Below are 15,830 nucleotides of genomic sequence, written 5' to 3'. Positions count from 1 at the left end.
TTCTACAATGTTGTCTACCGGGGACAGCTTGTTCCATCCTTCTGGCACATTAGGCCTGGGGTACAACTTATTAAAGAAAATACTTACCCCCAGGAAAACTTTAATAGACTTAGAGCAGGTGGTTCCTGTAGTGCCACATGGAATGTTCTCAGTGATGACTCTGAAGGTTCCCTGATTCACACCTTGTTGACCACAGTAGTTCTGGAACAGAGGAATGATATTTAGTGTTAACTATGCTACATGGTCATATGTAAAATGCAAGGTACTTCGATAGTGCAAAAATCTGGGAAGGACTCTGTTACCTGGACCAGAACATATTCACAGTCTCCTTCAAAATCAAAGCGTTTGCCATCAAAGGTGGTGTAATGCCCATCTCCATAAACAGAACAGGTTTCCAGGCAAGGTTCCTCAGAGCAGTGCCATTTTCTGTTTCTACATGTGCTACATAAGACAAAAAGCACTCTGAATGTAAAAACCAGACATACACACAATACAGCTATATGTACATTCCTGCATGTACATCAATCTGATTTTAAAATGTGTTAAGCCTATACTGAAAAAATAAAGTTTGCTTATTCTCAGAAATGCAGCATAGCTCAAAAGCCTTCGGGATTTACCCAAAGTCTGTGTTACTTCATGATGTCATGAATAATTTGGATTAGAAAATACTTTAAATCTTTCACATTTCCAAATCTGGTTGGATGTATCGAAATGTAGGGATTCCGTGTGATGAAAAAGCTTTCTTGACTTGAATGAATACAACATCCAAGCCATATCATTCTTCTGACCACTTGCCATTTCTGTGCTGAGTGCCACTATAAAAACCAGACAGAGCTTGCTTTTTAGGTACTAAGTGGATCATCTTATGTAGGATTCCTTCCTATAAACCTTGATACTGCTAGAGTGAAATGCTATAATTCACCTAGAGCTTAAACTATTTGCTTTCAGATGCTTGAAAATAACATTTTTCAACATGCTCTTACCAGTTATTACAGCCAACTCTGATTGATTCTCCTGGACTGTAGGAGTTCCCATTATGAACACATGGACAGTCTTCTGGAGCTATACAGCCACGTTTACCATCCAACACTTGATTGTGAGGACATACACAGCCAGAGACACATTGGGTTCTGTACTGTAAGGACCATATAGAAAACATGACTTGAAACATTTATTTCCCTGATGGAAGAGTCAAGTTGGAGCTGGTAATTGTAAAAGAGATCTAGTTTAATATGCTTTCAACTGGTTATAAAGAGTCTACACTTACACATTCCATATCTAGAGTCTGACAGCTCTTCTGGCATCCTGCTCCTACCACATCTGCAGTGGCATTGCCGCAGTCTATATAGACCATGGGAGGTACGCAGACTGAAAGAGAGAAAAGCCATGAGAAATGTGAGATCAACCATGTATTTATATCTTCACGTTTCCTCAATGCAGGCTGAAGAAAAAAAAAAGGGGGGGGAGGAAGACTCCTTTGTGAGATAAGTGTACCTTAATATAAAGCATTTGACCAGAAAGAGAAACTGAATATTGTTTTGAAGTCATGCTTATCTGGTTTTTGTGCTTAAGCTTGGACTACTCATAGAAATTAATGTTTAGTTAGCTTCATGAAACCCTTCCTTTCAGGGAAGAAAAAAGGAGAAAAGATCCTGGTTTACGTTGTATTTTTTAGGCTTTTAGTACTTTTATTTTATTTTAAAAGTGGACGGTTTTCTCCTCATGTTCATTGAGGTGACCAAGTATTCTTTTCCCCTGGGTAACCCAGGGGGCTATAACTTGTTTCAGCCATCTGAAAGGTAAGACAGTATTTCTTTACATTTTGGGAATATCCTCTACATTACAGAAGTCATCAGTTCATTTTCTTGTTTATTTCAGACTTGTACAATTTGCTTCATTATAACAAAAAAAAAAAAAAGAGAGAACTAAAAAGGGTAAACATGGAAAGGAAGAATTAAAGAAAATCTTAAGTGATATGTTACCTGGTTCAGGTTTCTTTCCAATGCAGCTCAGCTTTCCATAGATGCAAGTGCTATAAAAAAAAGAAAAAGACAACGGATATGTTTTTGCTTTTCCTTGTTAAGTTTCAGCTTGTTTCCTAATGAATTTGAAATAATGAAAAATTACTGTGTGATAAAACAGAGAAAATGTGTCCTTTATCAGATAGTTTGTACTGTTCAAAAGTATTTTATGTTAGAGCAGACAAAAATACAAGCATATTCTACATAAAGACAGGTTTGCTCTGTCCATTTGTCTGTTTAAAAACTGTCCTTCAGAACGGTTCAGGTTCCATTCATAATGGCAATAATCTGTAATGGGATTATCAAGCATTTTTCACCATGGAACAAGTCTTTTACAGTCATGGATAAGAAAAGTATGTGTGGTGGGGAATGAGCGACTGGGTGGGAGTTCGGCTGTTAGCCAAGGCTAACCTACCACTGTATGGTTTGTTGAATTCCTGTAGTAGTCTAAGTACAATCTTCTGAACATAGATAGCCCTAACAATTTTTAAGGATCTGTGATTTTTTTTTAATTGAAATTATTAGGGAAAGAAATGCATATGACTTGAATAGATGCATAACATGTATAAGGTTCCATGATTGCCAATATCCATTCTCATTCCTTTGTTTACAAATCTCTTACCAGACAACACCATTATCATGAATAACTTCTCCGGAAGACAGAGGCATTCCTTTGTAGTAACAAGGACAGCTAGAAGCAGGCACACATTTGCCACTTTCATCCATGTAGGTTCCATTTACGCAGGTGCAGCCATCAACTGGGACAAACTTGATGCTGCATGTGACATCAGGCTCACTCAGAGACCGACAGGTGGGTTGACAGGAATCGACATTGTAAGTGTACTTCAAGGATTTCGGACACAAGGTGGTGTCTTTTGCTTGAAAGTAAAAAGGCGAGTTACATTTGTAGTTCGTTTAAGAATCAACGTAGGTATAAATGCAGTATTTGAGGTGAAGTACATATCATAAACATTACAATATATGTACATATACTTTACTGATATCCTTGATAGTATAATTTTTTTTTTTGTACTGCTAGGGCAGATTTTTTTCCTATAAATGTGTCACAAATACAAATGTTTTGCTCAGGTTAAAAGAAGAAAAAAGTTCAATTATATTAATGCATAGTGTGTTTTTTCTTCATTGCTATTTTCATATTTTTTGTCAAAGTAAACTGAGAAACACTCCACTTATTTTATTCCTATTGCAAGGGTATTGAGGTCCATGTTGCTGCTTCTCATTCTGAGCAAGTAATCTAACAAAGACTCTTTTTTATATTTCTCCCTGCTTACTGCTTGTGTTTTATGGTATTCCCTTCCTCCTCGAATTATTGAAAGTCAATGCCATACTCACAATTTAACACAATTTACTGTGGGAATCCCTAAGAGCTGCTGTGTGGGGCATTCTGGATGATCATTTTCAAGAGGCAAAGGGATGTAGAACTTACTGCAGGCTTTGCTCCTCCATCCAGTGATCACAACTCCTTTAGCAGCACAGGCCCTGACATAGCTGGAAAGGGCAGCACACATGCAGTCCTCACTCTTCTCACAGTTACACGTGTCAAACATGCAGTTCTAGGGACAGAGGATGATATATAATTGTCAGATTGTCATATCAAAGCCATGGCGCTCTATACTTTTTAGTGTCATGTTTGTTAGAGCTAAAAGTGAGTGTAATCCATATGCATAAACAAACATATGCCTGTTTTTCACTTGAAGATTTCACTGAGCACTTTCAAAAAAGATTCTTTGCAAGGAGAGAGAGTAATTAGAGGTCCACATTCTTAAACTATTTTTTCTTTTTCTTGTTCTTTTTTACTTTTTCAGGTGTTGGTAGGTTTCCCAACTACTTTCAGTTTGCAGTCACTGTGCCATACATACTGAGAACAAGCAGAGGGTATTTGAATGCCACCCAACTTTTAGGGCTTAGGCTTAGGAGCTTGGGCCCTCTGCATCAGAGGAACAAAGAAAACAAGAAGTCATTTAACGTGTAGCTATGCTGGGCAAGGTCACTATAATATTGTCATTCCAGAAGATGTTGAACATAACTTATAGATTTCCAGTAACAGGGAGAATTTGTAAAGTCCCCAGGCAGTCTGTTCCAGAGCTTCATTGTCTTGAATTTCTGGAACATTTTTGTTCACATCTTATCTAAATCTCTTTGCTGCTTCTTACATGCATTTCTTGCCTTGTCCTTGGATATATGCAAAAACCTTCTGAGAGCAGTTCAGAGCAACTAAGCAAAGTGCTAGTTAAGATTCTGACTAAAGCTTTCCTCATATCTCAGGAGGGACAGCTTGTGTCCTTTGACCTCATAAGAAGTCCAGGGAGTCCAAGCTCCTAGCTTAAGCATTTAGGTTAGTACCTAAAAATATGGGCAGCAGGAATACAGCTGTAAGTTTATCCTCCTGGGAATGGAAAGAAAGGTACCTTTACAAAGGAGTTATTATCATGATGTGGAGATAAAAATGAACCCTTGGCTTGAAAAGAATGACCATGAATGCATCTCCTCCCAATTGGCAAGTTCTTCTCTCAGGTGTTAGTATCAGAAATCTGAGTCTTTTTCTTTTATATGGGAAAAAAACTAAGAGCCAAGTACCTTCTGGTAAACTTCTGGATTCACTGTTGAGTGACATTCAGCAAAAGGTCCCATGGTATCAGAAAGCAGTCCACACCAGTGCTGAGCATACTGGTCTGTGAATTGAATACATAAGAATTTCTGTTGCACTTCATTGTCTAAACTCTTGTCCCAATGTAACTATACTTCCTGCAGGGAAATTGCAGGAGCTTAACTTTAAAACAGAATTCAGCTGTGAATTTGCTGAAACACAGTCTTTCACTTCCTCTATACAGAAATATGAATGCTTAATAAACTGAATGCTCTTAATTCATGGTAGTTGTCATGGAATAAACTAAGACATCCTTAGCTGAATTTTGAAGGTGAAGGTTCACATTGTGAATTAAAAATATGCTAGTTCATCTCAGAAAACGGAACAGTGGCTTGTGAATGCTCAAAACTTACATATTTCATTGGGTGAAATGGAGCCTGAGAGCTACAAAGCTCTGAATTGTAAGTCTCATTCTCAGTTTAACAGTGGAAGGACCACACTGTGTCCAACCTTCAGTGAGACTATGCACAGCTTTTTTCCTGTATGACAATCAGTCCTTTCCAGGAATGGATCCCTGCTATGCTGTATGGTTCCAGTTTCCCTTATGTAAGTTGGCAAAACCACTTGCTTTCTTTATGCAAAAAAATATTTTTGAAGATCCAAAATATTATCCTAGTTATTATAAGACTTCTAGTATCAACTGTGCAAAATAGTGTGTGTGCAAATGGTCCACTTATTTTGGCTAAATACTTGGTGATAGATCAAGTTATTCCTTCTTTCCATCTTAAAAGAGAACAGCAAGAGGTTACTATATGCTGAGCTTACCATTTTGTATGCTGACAGTACAGGGGTTCTCAAAGGTATTTTTGGCATCAGGACAATCAGCCCGAGTTTTCCAAGTATTGCCAAAAGCAGCTGAAGTACCCTCTATTACACCACTGGTGGTTTTGAAATCATCTGTCTGCATGTCATTGAAGTTTCCACAGAGACCTAAAAGGAAGCAGATAGATAGGCTATGTACATCTCCTACAGAATGAAGCATACCGATGAAGGCAGTCGTTACAATAAGATCACTTACCGCAGGTCTGCCCTTTATGTGATGGGTCTAAGTCTATAAAAAGTTGCATGAGAGGCATAAGCTGAACCTGTAGCTGAAGACCAAAAGATGTTTGCAGAATGATGAAGAAAGATGATGGTCTGAAGATGGTGACATTCGCTAGGGACATAAGAACATAAGAGTTATAATTTCATACAAGATGAACAGTTGAAATGACTGTTCATTATATAGAGAGATTCTACAGTTGTGTTTGATATGATCCTAATTTCTGAAGAACTGGGGGGAAAATGATCCATATGGGATTTAAAATCCAGCACCAAACCAGACTGTCTTTACCCTAAACAAATGTATAAAACCCCTCCACTTTCTGTCACGTATTTTAAAATAAGGGGAAGAGCACACACTTCTGTTGCTATTTAAAAGACCACATTTGCTTGATGGAAATTATATACCATGATTTAGTGCTAGACTCCAACCTGGACCTATTCTGTTCTTTCAGGGTTTGCTTTCTGTTCAGGTGCAGTAGTATGTGAGAAGAACTGGCATGAGAGAAACTCTCCAGTGATAAATGTGCACTAAGCAAAGGGACAGAGGGAACACAGGAAACTAAACAACTTGAGATATTGGAGTCCTGTTGCATATCAGAATTTTCCTTTCCTCTCTTATGGCAATGTTTGGATCTGGAAATGTGCAGTGATGCTATTTGCTTGAATTGAATCTCCATTTAATTAGTTATTGCTAAAATTAGACCATAATTTTGCTAAAATGATAAGAGTTAGACAGGCAAACCCTATTACTTAAAAAATGAGAGACTATGCTCTATTGGAGTACCTTGGTTTTGCTGCAGTGTAACCAAAGGTAAAATTTGACTTTAGATTAAATGATGTAATAACATTTTGAAGTCAAAAAAGAGAAAAGTTACAGAAGTCTTCCAGAGGAACTTACCTGCAGAGAATGGCAGCTGCGTGTAGATCTTATTTACAAATACGTTGCCAGGAGGCTGGATCACTATGTTCTGTCCACAAGAAAAGACAAAGATTTTTCAAGCATATTTAGGAAAGGTAAAACACTTTCCAAATATTTTCTGTCTAGTATTCTTCAGGATAAAGGAAAAAAAAATGGGGGGAGACTGTGATGATGTTCTGATTCCTATACCATTTCTTTAATCTTTATTACAGTGGTTCATTGACTGTCAAAACAAACAAGCAAAAACCCTAAGACAACTAAATGACAGAAAACTACTAGGATCTTGACTTCCAATGTATCTCCTTTATGCTAAATTTTTCTTTGAGTAATGTTCAAATGAGATACAACAACAAAAAAAAGAGTGCAGATTTCCTGTGTGTGCTGTTATGTGTCATTTGCAAACTACTTGTCTATTAAGCTTTGAAAACATCCCTGCAGAATGTTAGGTGTCTACATTTGCTACTTACAGTTTGTCCTCCACTTAGGCTGACAGCTATACCCTTGAGGCATGTCTCAGTGTCAGTCAGGCCACACTTGTGGATATCTCCCAGAACAGTGAACTCATTGCTGTCACAGAGCTAAAAGAAAACAAAATATATTGTTAAAAGGATTTGTTATATTAAAATATTGTTATGTTAAAAAGGTTCAAACTCAAATGGCATTCTTAGTAAAGTGGTCCTTTTAAAATATTGTTAATTCCTTTTCTTCCAGCTCATACATTCTTACGTATATGCATAGAGTCACCAAGTAAGGTGCATTCATGCAGTCTGCACAGTGGAAGTTATATATTACTTCTGACATTTAAGGGCAAGTTAGACATATCAAGCTGAACATTAAAACTTCCTAATGTTTTGGTAATAGTAGTTCCTAATGTTTAGTTAATACTAGTTTAATATGCTAGAGAAGAAGAATGAAGTGTGCCTTTCTTGCCCACTGGTTATGGTGTTTACCTGGGAGAGGAGAGAAATTGTTTCCAGTTTTTTCTGCACTGAATAGATTATCAAAGAAACGGTGATTTGGTCATTCTTTTAACAGGTAGGAAAAAGGCATTTAAATATCCCCTCATAGGAGAAAATTAAGCTAATATCACTATTCACTAAACTACTGAATAAAGGCAAAATTCAGTTTTTCTCTTGGTTCTGATTTCCATTGGACTCTGTTCTGCAAGGTATATTCAAAGTGTGCCTAATGGCCAAGACATTACAGGGAAACATGCAGAAGGCTGTGATTCTGAATGTGTCTTATAATTTTCTTGGTGTAATGAAGATTAAATTAAGGACAGCTGAGTTGCAGAATTACAGCCATCTGGAAATATAATGTTGAAATTGTGGGCTTTTTGACTTTTTGCGTCCACATTTAGGGGTTTTCTGTACCTCCAGAGCCTCTGAGAATCTAATTTTATGTGTTGGTGCCAAAAGGTGAGTTTAGCATGTAAGTCTGATCTATGCTCCCATTGTAGATTGAGCCCAGTGCTTGTGAAACTCATAAAAAAGTTTCATTGATTTAGTCTAACCTATTTCTAAATTACATCATTCTAGCTAATTTCTAAGTTTTTACAGTTCTCTTTCTTGGTAACATTCAGTTTGAGCTTTTTGAGAACAGATTTTATATAATATGAAGTTTTTATGAATATTGTTTACATCACTCATCCAGTACAAATAAACATCAAATATACCTAGGGTTCTGAAAATCTGCAAATCTGTAGTCATTATTTTAGATATATCTACTCAGAACTCAGTCCCTACTAATCTAAAAAACTCTAGTAAATCTTAGGTATTTTTGTAAGCCATCAATTTCTAATTCAAGTTTTAGAATACACATACAACTTAGCTTTTTGCTTTTAAACTCTAGAATCTTCAGTGTTTACTGGGGAAGACTGTTTGGAGGGTTGATCATCTTAATGAAATAACTCCTCTCACATGAATGCTGTATAATAATAATTCCTTTATGAATACTGTTAATCAAATAAGCCATTGAACTATATTAACTATGACAAAAAGGACAGTACCAATGGATGTAATAAACACATTGCTCAGAAAGAGTAGTTATAAAACACCAGACAGGCAATATTTAATTAAAAAATTAATGGGAAGATGGAGATTGTTTCATGGAATCTAAAAACTCAGTGCAATTCTTAAATGATGATCAAAGAACACAAAACTACTACAATATGTTTATTTAGTATAACCCTAACAGAAAGCCCCCTGAAATCCATTTAAGGCTCTATGTGGAACCTCTAAATTTCAGAAAGTTGATGTGATTGCCAGTAGTTTTAATTAAACAACATTATATATAATAAAAAAAAATTTCCTTTAGCATATTGCTTTATAGCAAGGATTCTGACTCATTTTTACCTTTGTTAGGACATAGCTACAGTCTCCAAAGAAGGAATAATATTTCTCATCAAATGTTGAAATGTGGGAGCCTCCTTCAATACTGCAAGATCCAGGGCATGACTGGGTGATACAAGACCATTCACCTCCAGCACAGGTACTGAAATGAAGAAAGCATTCAGTAACCTTGGGTAATGCAAGTATAAATGAAATAAGAGACAATAAGGGCAGTTGATGCCTTAATTTTCCTCTTGAAGCATTGATCATACTGTCAAAGAAACCAACATTGCTTTGAAATCTCAGAATAAATATGGGGCAGGCACATTTATATTAGTGATAATGTTTTATATATTGCTGTTCATTTCCAATCTTTGGACAGAATTCGGTCTTGGTGAACCTGGCATCCATTCTGCTGCGTATGAAGGATCGCCCCTCATCTTCCTTAGCATGGCTCAAGCTTCAAGCATGCTAAGTATTTCTTGGAAAATAACATGCATGTTTGTGGTTCTTGTATTCATAGGTAGATAGGTGCATTTGCATACACTTATGCAATATACTTCAGTAATTATAGTGATATTTAAAAAATATATATCTGTCAAGCATGCCTCTCAAATGTGATCTCCCACTCTGTCTAATGCCACATGTCCCTAAATGTCACGTCCTCCATAGTATTTACCTGAGCATCCTACTATTACACTATAGTGCTACAAAGGATGCAACACAGTAATTCACATTTTTAAACACTTCTGGTATTTGAATTTGATTGTCTCCTTTAACTGATTGGTCTTGAAATTGGAGTACCTATATGTAAATTCAAATTTTTGCTTCTAAGTGTGAGGAGAAAACAGAGATGTAAGTATCCTCTAAAAATGTGTAATCAAGGAAGTTCAGCTGATAAGTAGTTCCTCATTTCTTTTTAAGGGGAAATTAGTAATTTTTCCCTGTCTTCAAAATGTTCAGGTAATGCACCTAAGAAAAAAAAGTATGAGAAAGAGAGTACGTTACCATGATCTGCATTTAGATGAGAAGGAAGCACCAGGAGCGTAAGTTTCACCTTCATAGGTACAGTAACATTCTTGGCGGGGAATGCAGCCAGCACCATTAATGTCATCAAATACCATTCCTAGGGAAAAAAAATGGTCAGTTACTTATTCTATGCACTGCAGAACCTGCTTTTGTACATGTATCTGGCAGATGCCTGAAAGCGTGTTCCATTTCTTCTTTATTACACAGAAAATGAATAGAAAGTACTTTAAAATAATAGGATGCCAGCTATGTAGGGATTGAAGGGCTATGTTCCATTGAAGCCTATCTAAAATCTTAGGGTGATTGAAAGAGACCTCTAGGGAAATACCTTCCTGTTGTTGACTTCATTAGAATAAAATTATGATGAAAATTACTAGATAATGAGGTGGAATAGATGAACCATTTGTGAGACTACCCAGGGACATATTTGTACAGTAAATATTTCTATACCCAAAGGCAGAGGATTATCTAAGAGAAGTCAGTGCTATTATACTAACACATGCTGGTGAATTCTGTGAGATGTCATGGAGGATGGGCAGAAGAGCTGCAAGGGGTGAAGATCCTACCATGCAGTCACTCGCAAGAGCAACATTTCTCAACCCCAGAAGTAAGCATGCACAAAAAGAACACATTTGCATTGTTTGTCTTGTAGTGATATTCAGTTCTCATGCATAATTCTCTGAAGCACCAGATTTTACACACTGCCTAGTGCTCTCTCAGCTTCTTGTTGTTTAGACATGCAGCACTGGACAGGAAGGGTTTGGTAATTTGGGGAGCCAGATGCAGCTTCACCAACACCAGGAGTTACCACTGTGGGCAAAATGTGATTAAACATTACATACTTTCTGTGAACTGAACATGGATGCTGAGAATAGAAGACTTCCCCTTATTGTTAGGAGTGAAGTATCTTATTCTCAGTTCAGTCATTATGTACATCTCAGGCACATTTGTTGTTTAAAAGGGCATTTTTAGCAATCTGAATAGAAATGATGCATGTGTATCAAGGAAGAAATGCAGTTATTACTTCGATGATAATAACAGTGATGATGTAATGAGAATGATACAGAGCATGAAAGTTGTTAAATGTGTGCAGGTAAGTGCTCTAGCCATCCTGGATATGAAAAATGGGCAGGAAAGAAGCTTGCCTGGAGGACAGACGCAGCCATCTGTACAATGATCTTCACAAAGTGCAGATCGTTCCGGGTTGCTGCACGTGTCAGAGCAGGGAGAGCCACACTCCTGGTATTGCATGTTGAAAGGACATAATTTGGCTGAAAGAAGAAAGAGTATTATAATGCTGACTTTTCCTTTGAAATGTTAAGGAAACAGTATTCGCAATTTAGGATGTTTTTTGTCAAGATACAATGGGGAATCCTGATCCAAGTGGAGGCTGCAACATTTTAGACTTTCTGATATATATCAAAAACCCTTAGTAATGCAAAATCCTCTAAACTTCCATATTCCCAAAGTCTTGAGTATGCTCAGGTTAAAACTGATTTCATGAGAATTACATGCACCTTTAAACAGCTGTCGTCTTTAGAAAAAAAAATCACATATTTGAAGTTTACTAGATATGGGTAGTAAGCACAGGTGAAAGTCCATTCCCGAGATACTTACGACAGAGTCCTGAGGTTCTCCAGTTCAGAGGCTGTCCCCCTGCATGAGCGCACTGCCGGGAGTACTCAGCAAAGGTGTTGCACATACAGAAGTCAGCCATAGAGCTATCACAGTGGCATAGGTCTTGTATGCAAGTTTCAATGTAGTCCTGGACATTCACAAGTGCATTACAGCTTGTAAATGCTTTACTGGTTAATACTGTCTCACAGATAGAAGCCTAGGACGGAAAATAGAAAAGGTTAAACAAGGGTTTGGAAAATATGAAACTAAATATTTAAGGCATGTAGCAGAACAAACCAAAGGTCCATCTGGTCCAGAAACCTGTCCAACAGTAGCCATAAGCAGATGTTTAGGGAAAGGTACACAATAAGGCAAGTACACATGGAACTCCTTTGATGAACTCCCATATCTTCCCATATCTTGAGCTACTTTCTGGTCAGGTGACTTTATACAGTTTCTTTGTATTAAGACAACCCCAGTGAATTTCTCTTTCTTGAAAATATCCAGTCTTCTCTTGGAAGGGGAATGCAACTTTTTAGCATTCACTTTAGCAAAGAGTAAAAAATTAAATTTAGAAAAATTTTCTTTCCAGACCAATGGTTGAGTCATATTCATGCTATATTTTTTCCAATTCTAACAAATTTTCTCCAAAGACAGGGAGAATGTATTTTACACTGAGAAAACAAATTTTAAGCAAGGTGGTTCTTACAAATTCAGCTGAGCAGTTCACCGGAACACTAGGAGGAATAGGATCAGCACACTGCTCTGTGGGTCCATCCATCTTCTGCTTATTCCCAAACTGAATGGGAGTCAGTTTTGTGTCTGTAAAAAGCAGTCCAAATATTAGAATAATATTTACTGGTTTGCTGGCTTTTGCATGGAGATATTTTCTTTTGTGACACTACCCGCTATGACATGAACAGTGATTACCAAATAATATCATTATAATATGAAAGGCAAAAGGAGATGAAGAAGTTACACAAGGAACTGGATCCTAACTATTGAAAACAAGTTGAAAGTTGCATGTGGCAAATCTTAAAAGATCTAACAGTGATGGAAGCAGCCTAATACATCTCAAAGCCCTGACTCTATACATAACTGACATCATAGAAATGCCTGAAGAAGTATCACTAGTTTTGCAGTTAATACAAGCCACAACCTATGTTACAGTATACTACTAAAAGAAAGAAAAACAAAGCACCAATACTTCATAATGCTTTTTATTACTTACTCTCTGAAATAAATTCATTGCTAATTGGAATTCCATTGAAATCCCCACAAAGTCCACAAGTTTGATTGGCATATTTCTTATCTAGTTCCACCTAAAAGAAATAAGGAAAGAGAGCTTAGGTTCATAGTAACATCAGCCTTGATGGTTAGGAACACAGCCTACACCAATATTGCTTATGTACTCAAAGTTAGACATATGTATGCTGTGCAGACTGTGTTGTGTGGTAACAAGGTAGGCACTATTGGGAAGGTCAGTGGCCACCAAGAAAAGGTTGGTCTTATTCTAGCCCTGGGGCTGCGAACAACAGCGCATTGCCAGGTCTGGAATCTGAGCAATACTTCACTGTGAGGTGGAAACTTTGTAATTGGGTTCTATTGATCCTGAGCTGAGCTGGATGGTAAAAAAAAAAAAAAAAAAAGGGAAACTGGGAGAAGACTGGAAGACAGAACAATCCACTAAAAGTGGACACAGATCCAAAAGTAACTAATACCTGCCTGGCTGATTAAGACTGCAAATATGTAAACAGACTATTTTCAAAATACAGGCTTTCTGCCATATTTTGGATGTTTGCTTACCAGCAGGGCATCTTCTTTATTCCAGAGGAAGGTCAGTCCTAACTTGGCAGAAACTTTCAAATAGCTGTTACTTCTCTCTATCAAGACTCCCATATGGCTGTAGGGCATCTGAACCCTGGGGAAAGATCACCATAATTCAGCAGGTGGTAGGGACAGAATATCCATTGAATATCCACACTGATATCCTTTCTCATTCTCTTTGAGAAGCTTCAACATACATACATAGGTGAGGAAATTAGTCAGAGCAGTAACTAAATACAGACAACACGTTTGAAACATTTTGGCTGGTTCCTATGCAATTACATCTCATTGTGGAAATGGATCAGCCTTGCTTTCCCTGCTGTTCCTTTTGTCTCTCTCTGTTAATGGTGTTTTGGTAGGTAAAACGTTGGCATGTGTCTTCAGTTGTATTGTTCAAAAAAGTGCTGGGAGGTTCTGTTTTGCAGGCAGTATGCTTCAGGGTATTGCTATTTACTCCTTAAAGTCCTTGATAATAAAGGGATAGACTTGTTAAGCTTTCTGTGATATGAGTGCCATTCATAAAGGTGTACCCAAGATAACCTTTAGCTCACTGTACGTAGCTGCTATAATGCACAACTCACTGTGGGATAGCTGCCCAAATATTTATCCAGCCTTTTGGACAGGTTTCACACCCTATGCCAAAGTCAGTGCTACCATTGCTACGCAGTTAGCAAGTTTCCAGACTAGCTCATTTTAAATGAGTGCAGGTACAAGCTGCAGTCACTGCTTAACTGCATAGTCTTCAGTGCAGGGACAAAAGCCATTAAAAATTCCTCTCAAGGATCCTGTTCTGGTAAAATTAATGGCAAGTAGAAACTTACAGTGTAAAAACCTAACATTTTGACTGAATCCCACTTACAGACTCAATTGTATATATACACACACAATTGTAGCAGTGGGGCAGCATCTGGGATATAGCTTATCTGAACAAAATGGACACAGGGATAATCTGCAGAAGCAGCACTTAGCTCACTGTCAGGCCCTTATTTTTGTTAATACTTCAGGAAGGACCTGAGCCCCCCAGCTGCTCGGGAGCAATGTGACATCAAATGAGGGAAAAGGACGCTCTCTCAAAGAGCCCACTGGGAGCAAGAGCAGTGATTGCAGTTTCAAGTTATGAACATACGATTTGCCATCAAGCAGGACAGAGTCATAGGTCAGTTCAATCACGGCTCCTTCCAGCTTCATGATGACGTGAGTGATCTTTGTAGCATTTTCCACCATTGTACGCCTAATCTGGATGTTGAAGTCCTCATAGGGAGATTTGCAGTTGGATGCAAAGATGTAATTGCAGACGCCAGGGAAGTAAAAGATGTCCCCGTCAAAAGTCTTGAAGTGGAAGTTACCCCATGTGCTGCACACACGGCCATTGTGAGAGGGGTTGCCAGCTGCAGATTCATAATAAGCAGTAAGAATTTTCTGTAATTTGCTGTAGATACCCTCCCTTTAGTTGCTTTTCCCATTTTATTTCTTTCACTAGCCTCTGTCCAAAAGCCCATCTTCTGTTTTCCTTCTTGTCAAGCTATTTTTTTTTATCGATCTGTTATTTATTTAGTTCGGTTATCTTTTGTATTTAATCTGTTTTGCATAGGGATAGAGGGCCTAAGATTGGAAGAGACCTCCCAGGTCACTATATCCAATGCTTTGGTTCTGCTGACAGCCATATTCTATAAATCCTTTCCTAAACATCTGAAGTTCTAAAACCACTATGAAGTTTCACCATAAAACCAGTTTAAAGTTAGTTTAAAACTAGCTGGTACTCTTACTAGGGAAGGCCACTCATAGCCACACCCTTCAAATGGCTGGAAGACTTTTGCCAGCATTTTCCAAAACATATTCTTGTCTCTTGTATGCCTGGCTGTTCTTGTGCCAGTGTTACACTTCACCTTGAAGGGGTTCCACCTCTCTGCTCCTCCCCCCACTCATTATAGAAATCACTTATCTCTTTTCAGTCTTCATTTCCTTACAAGCACGGTCTCCTATCTCCCTGATTATCCTCACAGTCCCTCTCTGCATCTCTTCCAGATTTACACTCACCCTGCTTGAACACGGCTAGTCAGAATTGTACCCTATACCCTAGGTAAGGTGTCTCACTAGTGTTTTGTACACATTAATATTTCCTTCTCTTTACTGGAAATATTGTACATGATTTATCCCAGTATTATTTATATTTTATATATACATATATAATTTAAAAAAAATATTTTTTTTACAGCTACATCATATTATCAAAATGCAGGCTGAGTACTGGAGTCACATTTAGATTATCCTTGTTACCTGATGAACTGGCTACTTTTCTTGTTCATTTTTTATTTTATGATGCTAAAGGATCTTACACAGTTTATTAATCTCCTCAGTCACTCATGGTCTTCCTG

The 15,830-nt window shown here is 37.6% G+C and overlaps 1 protein-coding gene across 1 annotated transcript in view; it reads right to left on the bottom strand.

Moving 5' to 3' along the window:
* LOC104319679 (mucin-5AC) overlaps nt 1-15,830 on the bottom strand; it is a 42,551-nt gene that overhangs the window by 22,289 nt on the left and 4,432 nt on the right. The window contains exons 4-20 of the mRNA XM_069804032.1: nt 14,582-14,843; nt 13,435-13,549; nt 12,860-12,950; nt 12,365-12,450; nt 9,007-9,108; nt 7,120-7,230; nt 6,632-6,701; nt 5,708-5,845; nt 5,455-5,619; nt 4,620-4,714; nt 3,469-3,595; nt 2,644-2,899; nt 1,983-2,032; nt 1,268-1,368; nt 984-1,135; nt 303-441; nt 88-201 (exon numbers count right to left, since the gene is read on the bottom strand). Coding sequence (XP_069660133.1) covers nt 88-201; nt 303-441; nt 984-1,135; nt 1,268-1,368; nt 1,983-2,032; nt 2,644-2,899; nt 3,469-3,595; nt 4,620-4,714; nt 5,455-5,619; nt 5,708-5,845; nt 6,632-6,701; nt 7,120-7,230; nt 9,007-9,108; nt 12,365-12,450; nt 12,860-12,950; nt 13,435-13,549; nt 14,582-14,843 — 2,174 coding nt within the window. The remainder of the gene's footprint in view (nt 1-87; nt 202-302; nt 442-983; nt 1,136-1,267; nt 1,369-1,982; nt 2,033-2,643; nt 2,900-3,468; nt 3,596-4,619; nt 4,715-5,454; nt 5,620-5,707; nt 5,846-6,631; nt 6,702-7,119; nt 7,231-9,006; nt 9,109-12,364; nt 12,451-12,859; nt 12,951-13,434; nt 13,550-14,581; nt 14,844-15,830) is intronic.

The sequence above is a fragment of the Haliaeetus albicilla genome, chromosome 16 (assembly GCF_947461875.1).
Source record: "Haliaeetus albicilla chromosome 16, bHalAlb1.1, whole genome shotgun sequence".
NCBI classification, from domain to species: domain Eukaryota; kingdom Metazoa; phylum Chordata; class Aves; order Accipitriformes; family Accipitridae; genus Haliaeetus; species Haliaeetus albicilla.
The sequence above is the reverse complement of the archived record's forward strand: the minus strand, read 5'-3'. Positions and strand labels throughout refer to the sequence as shown.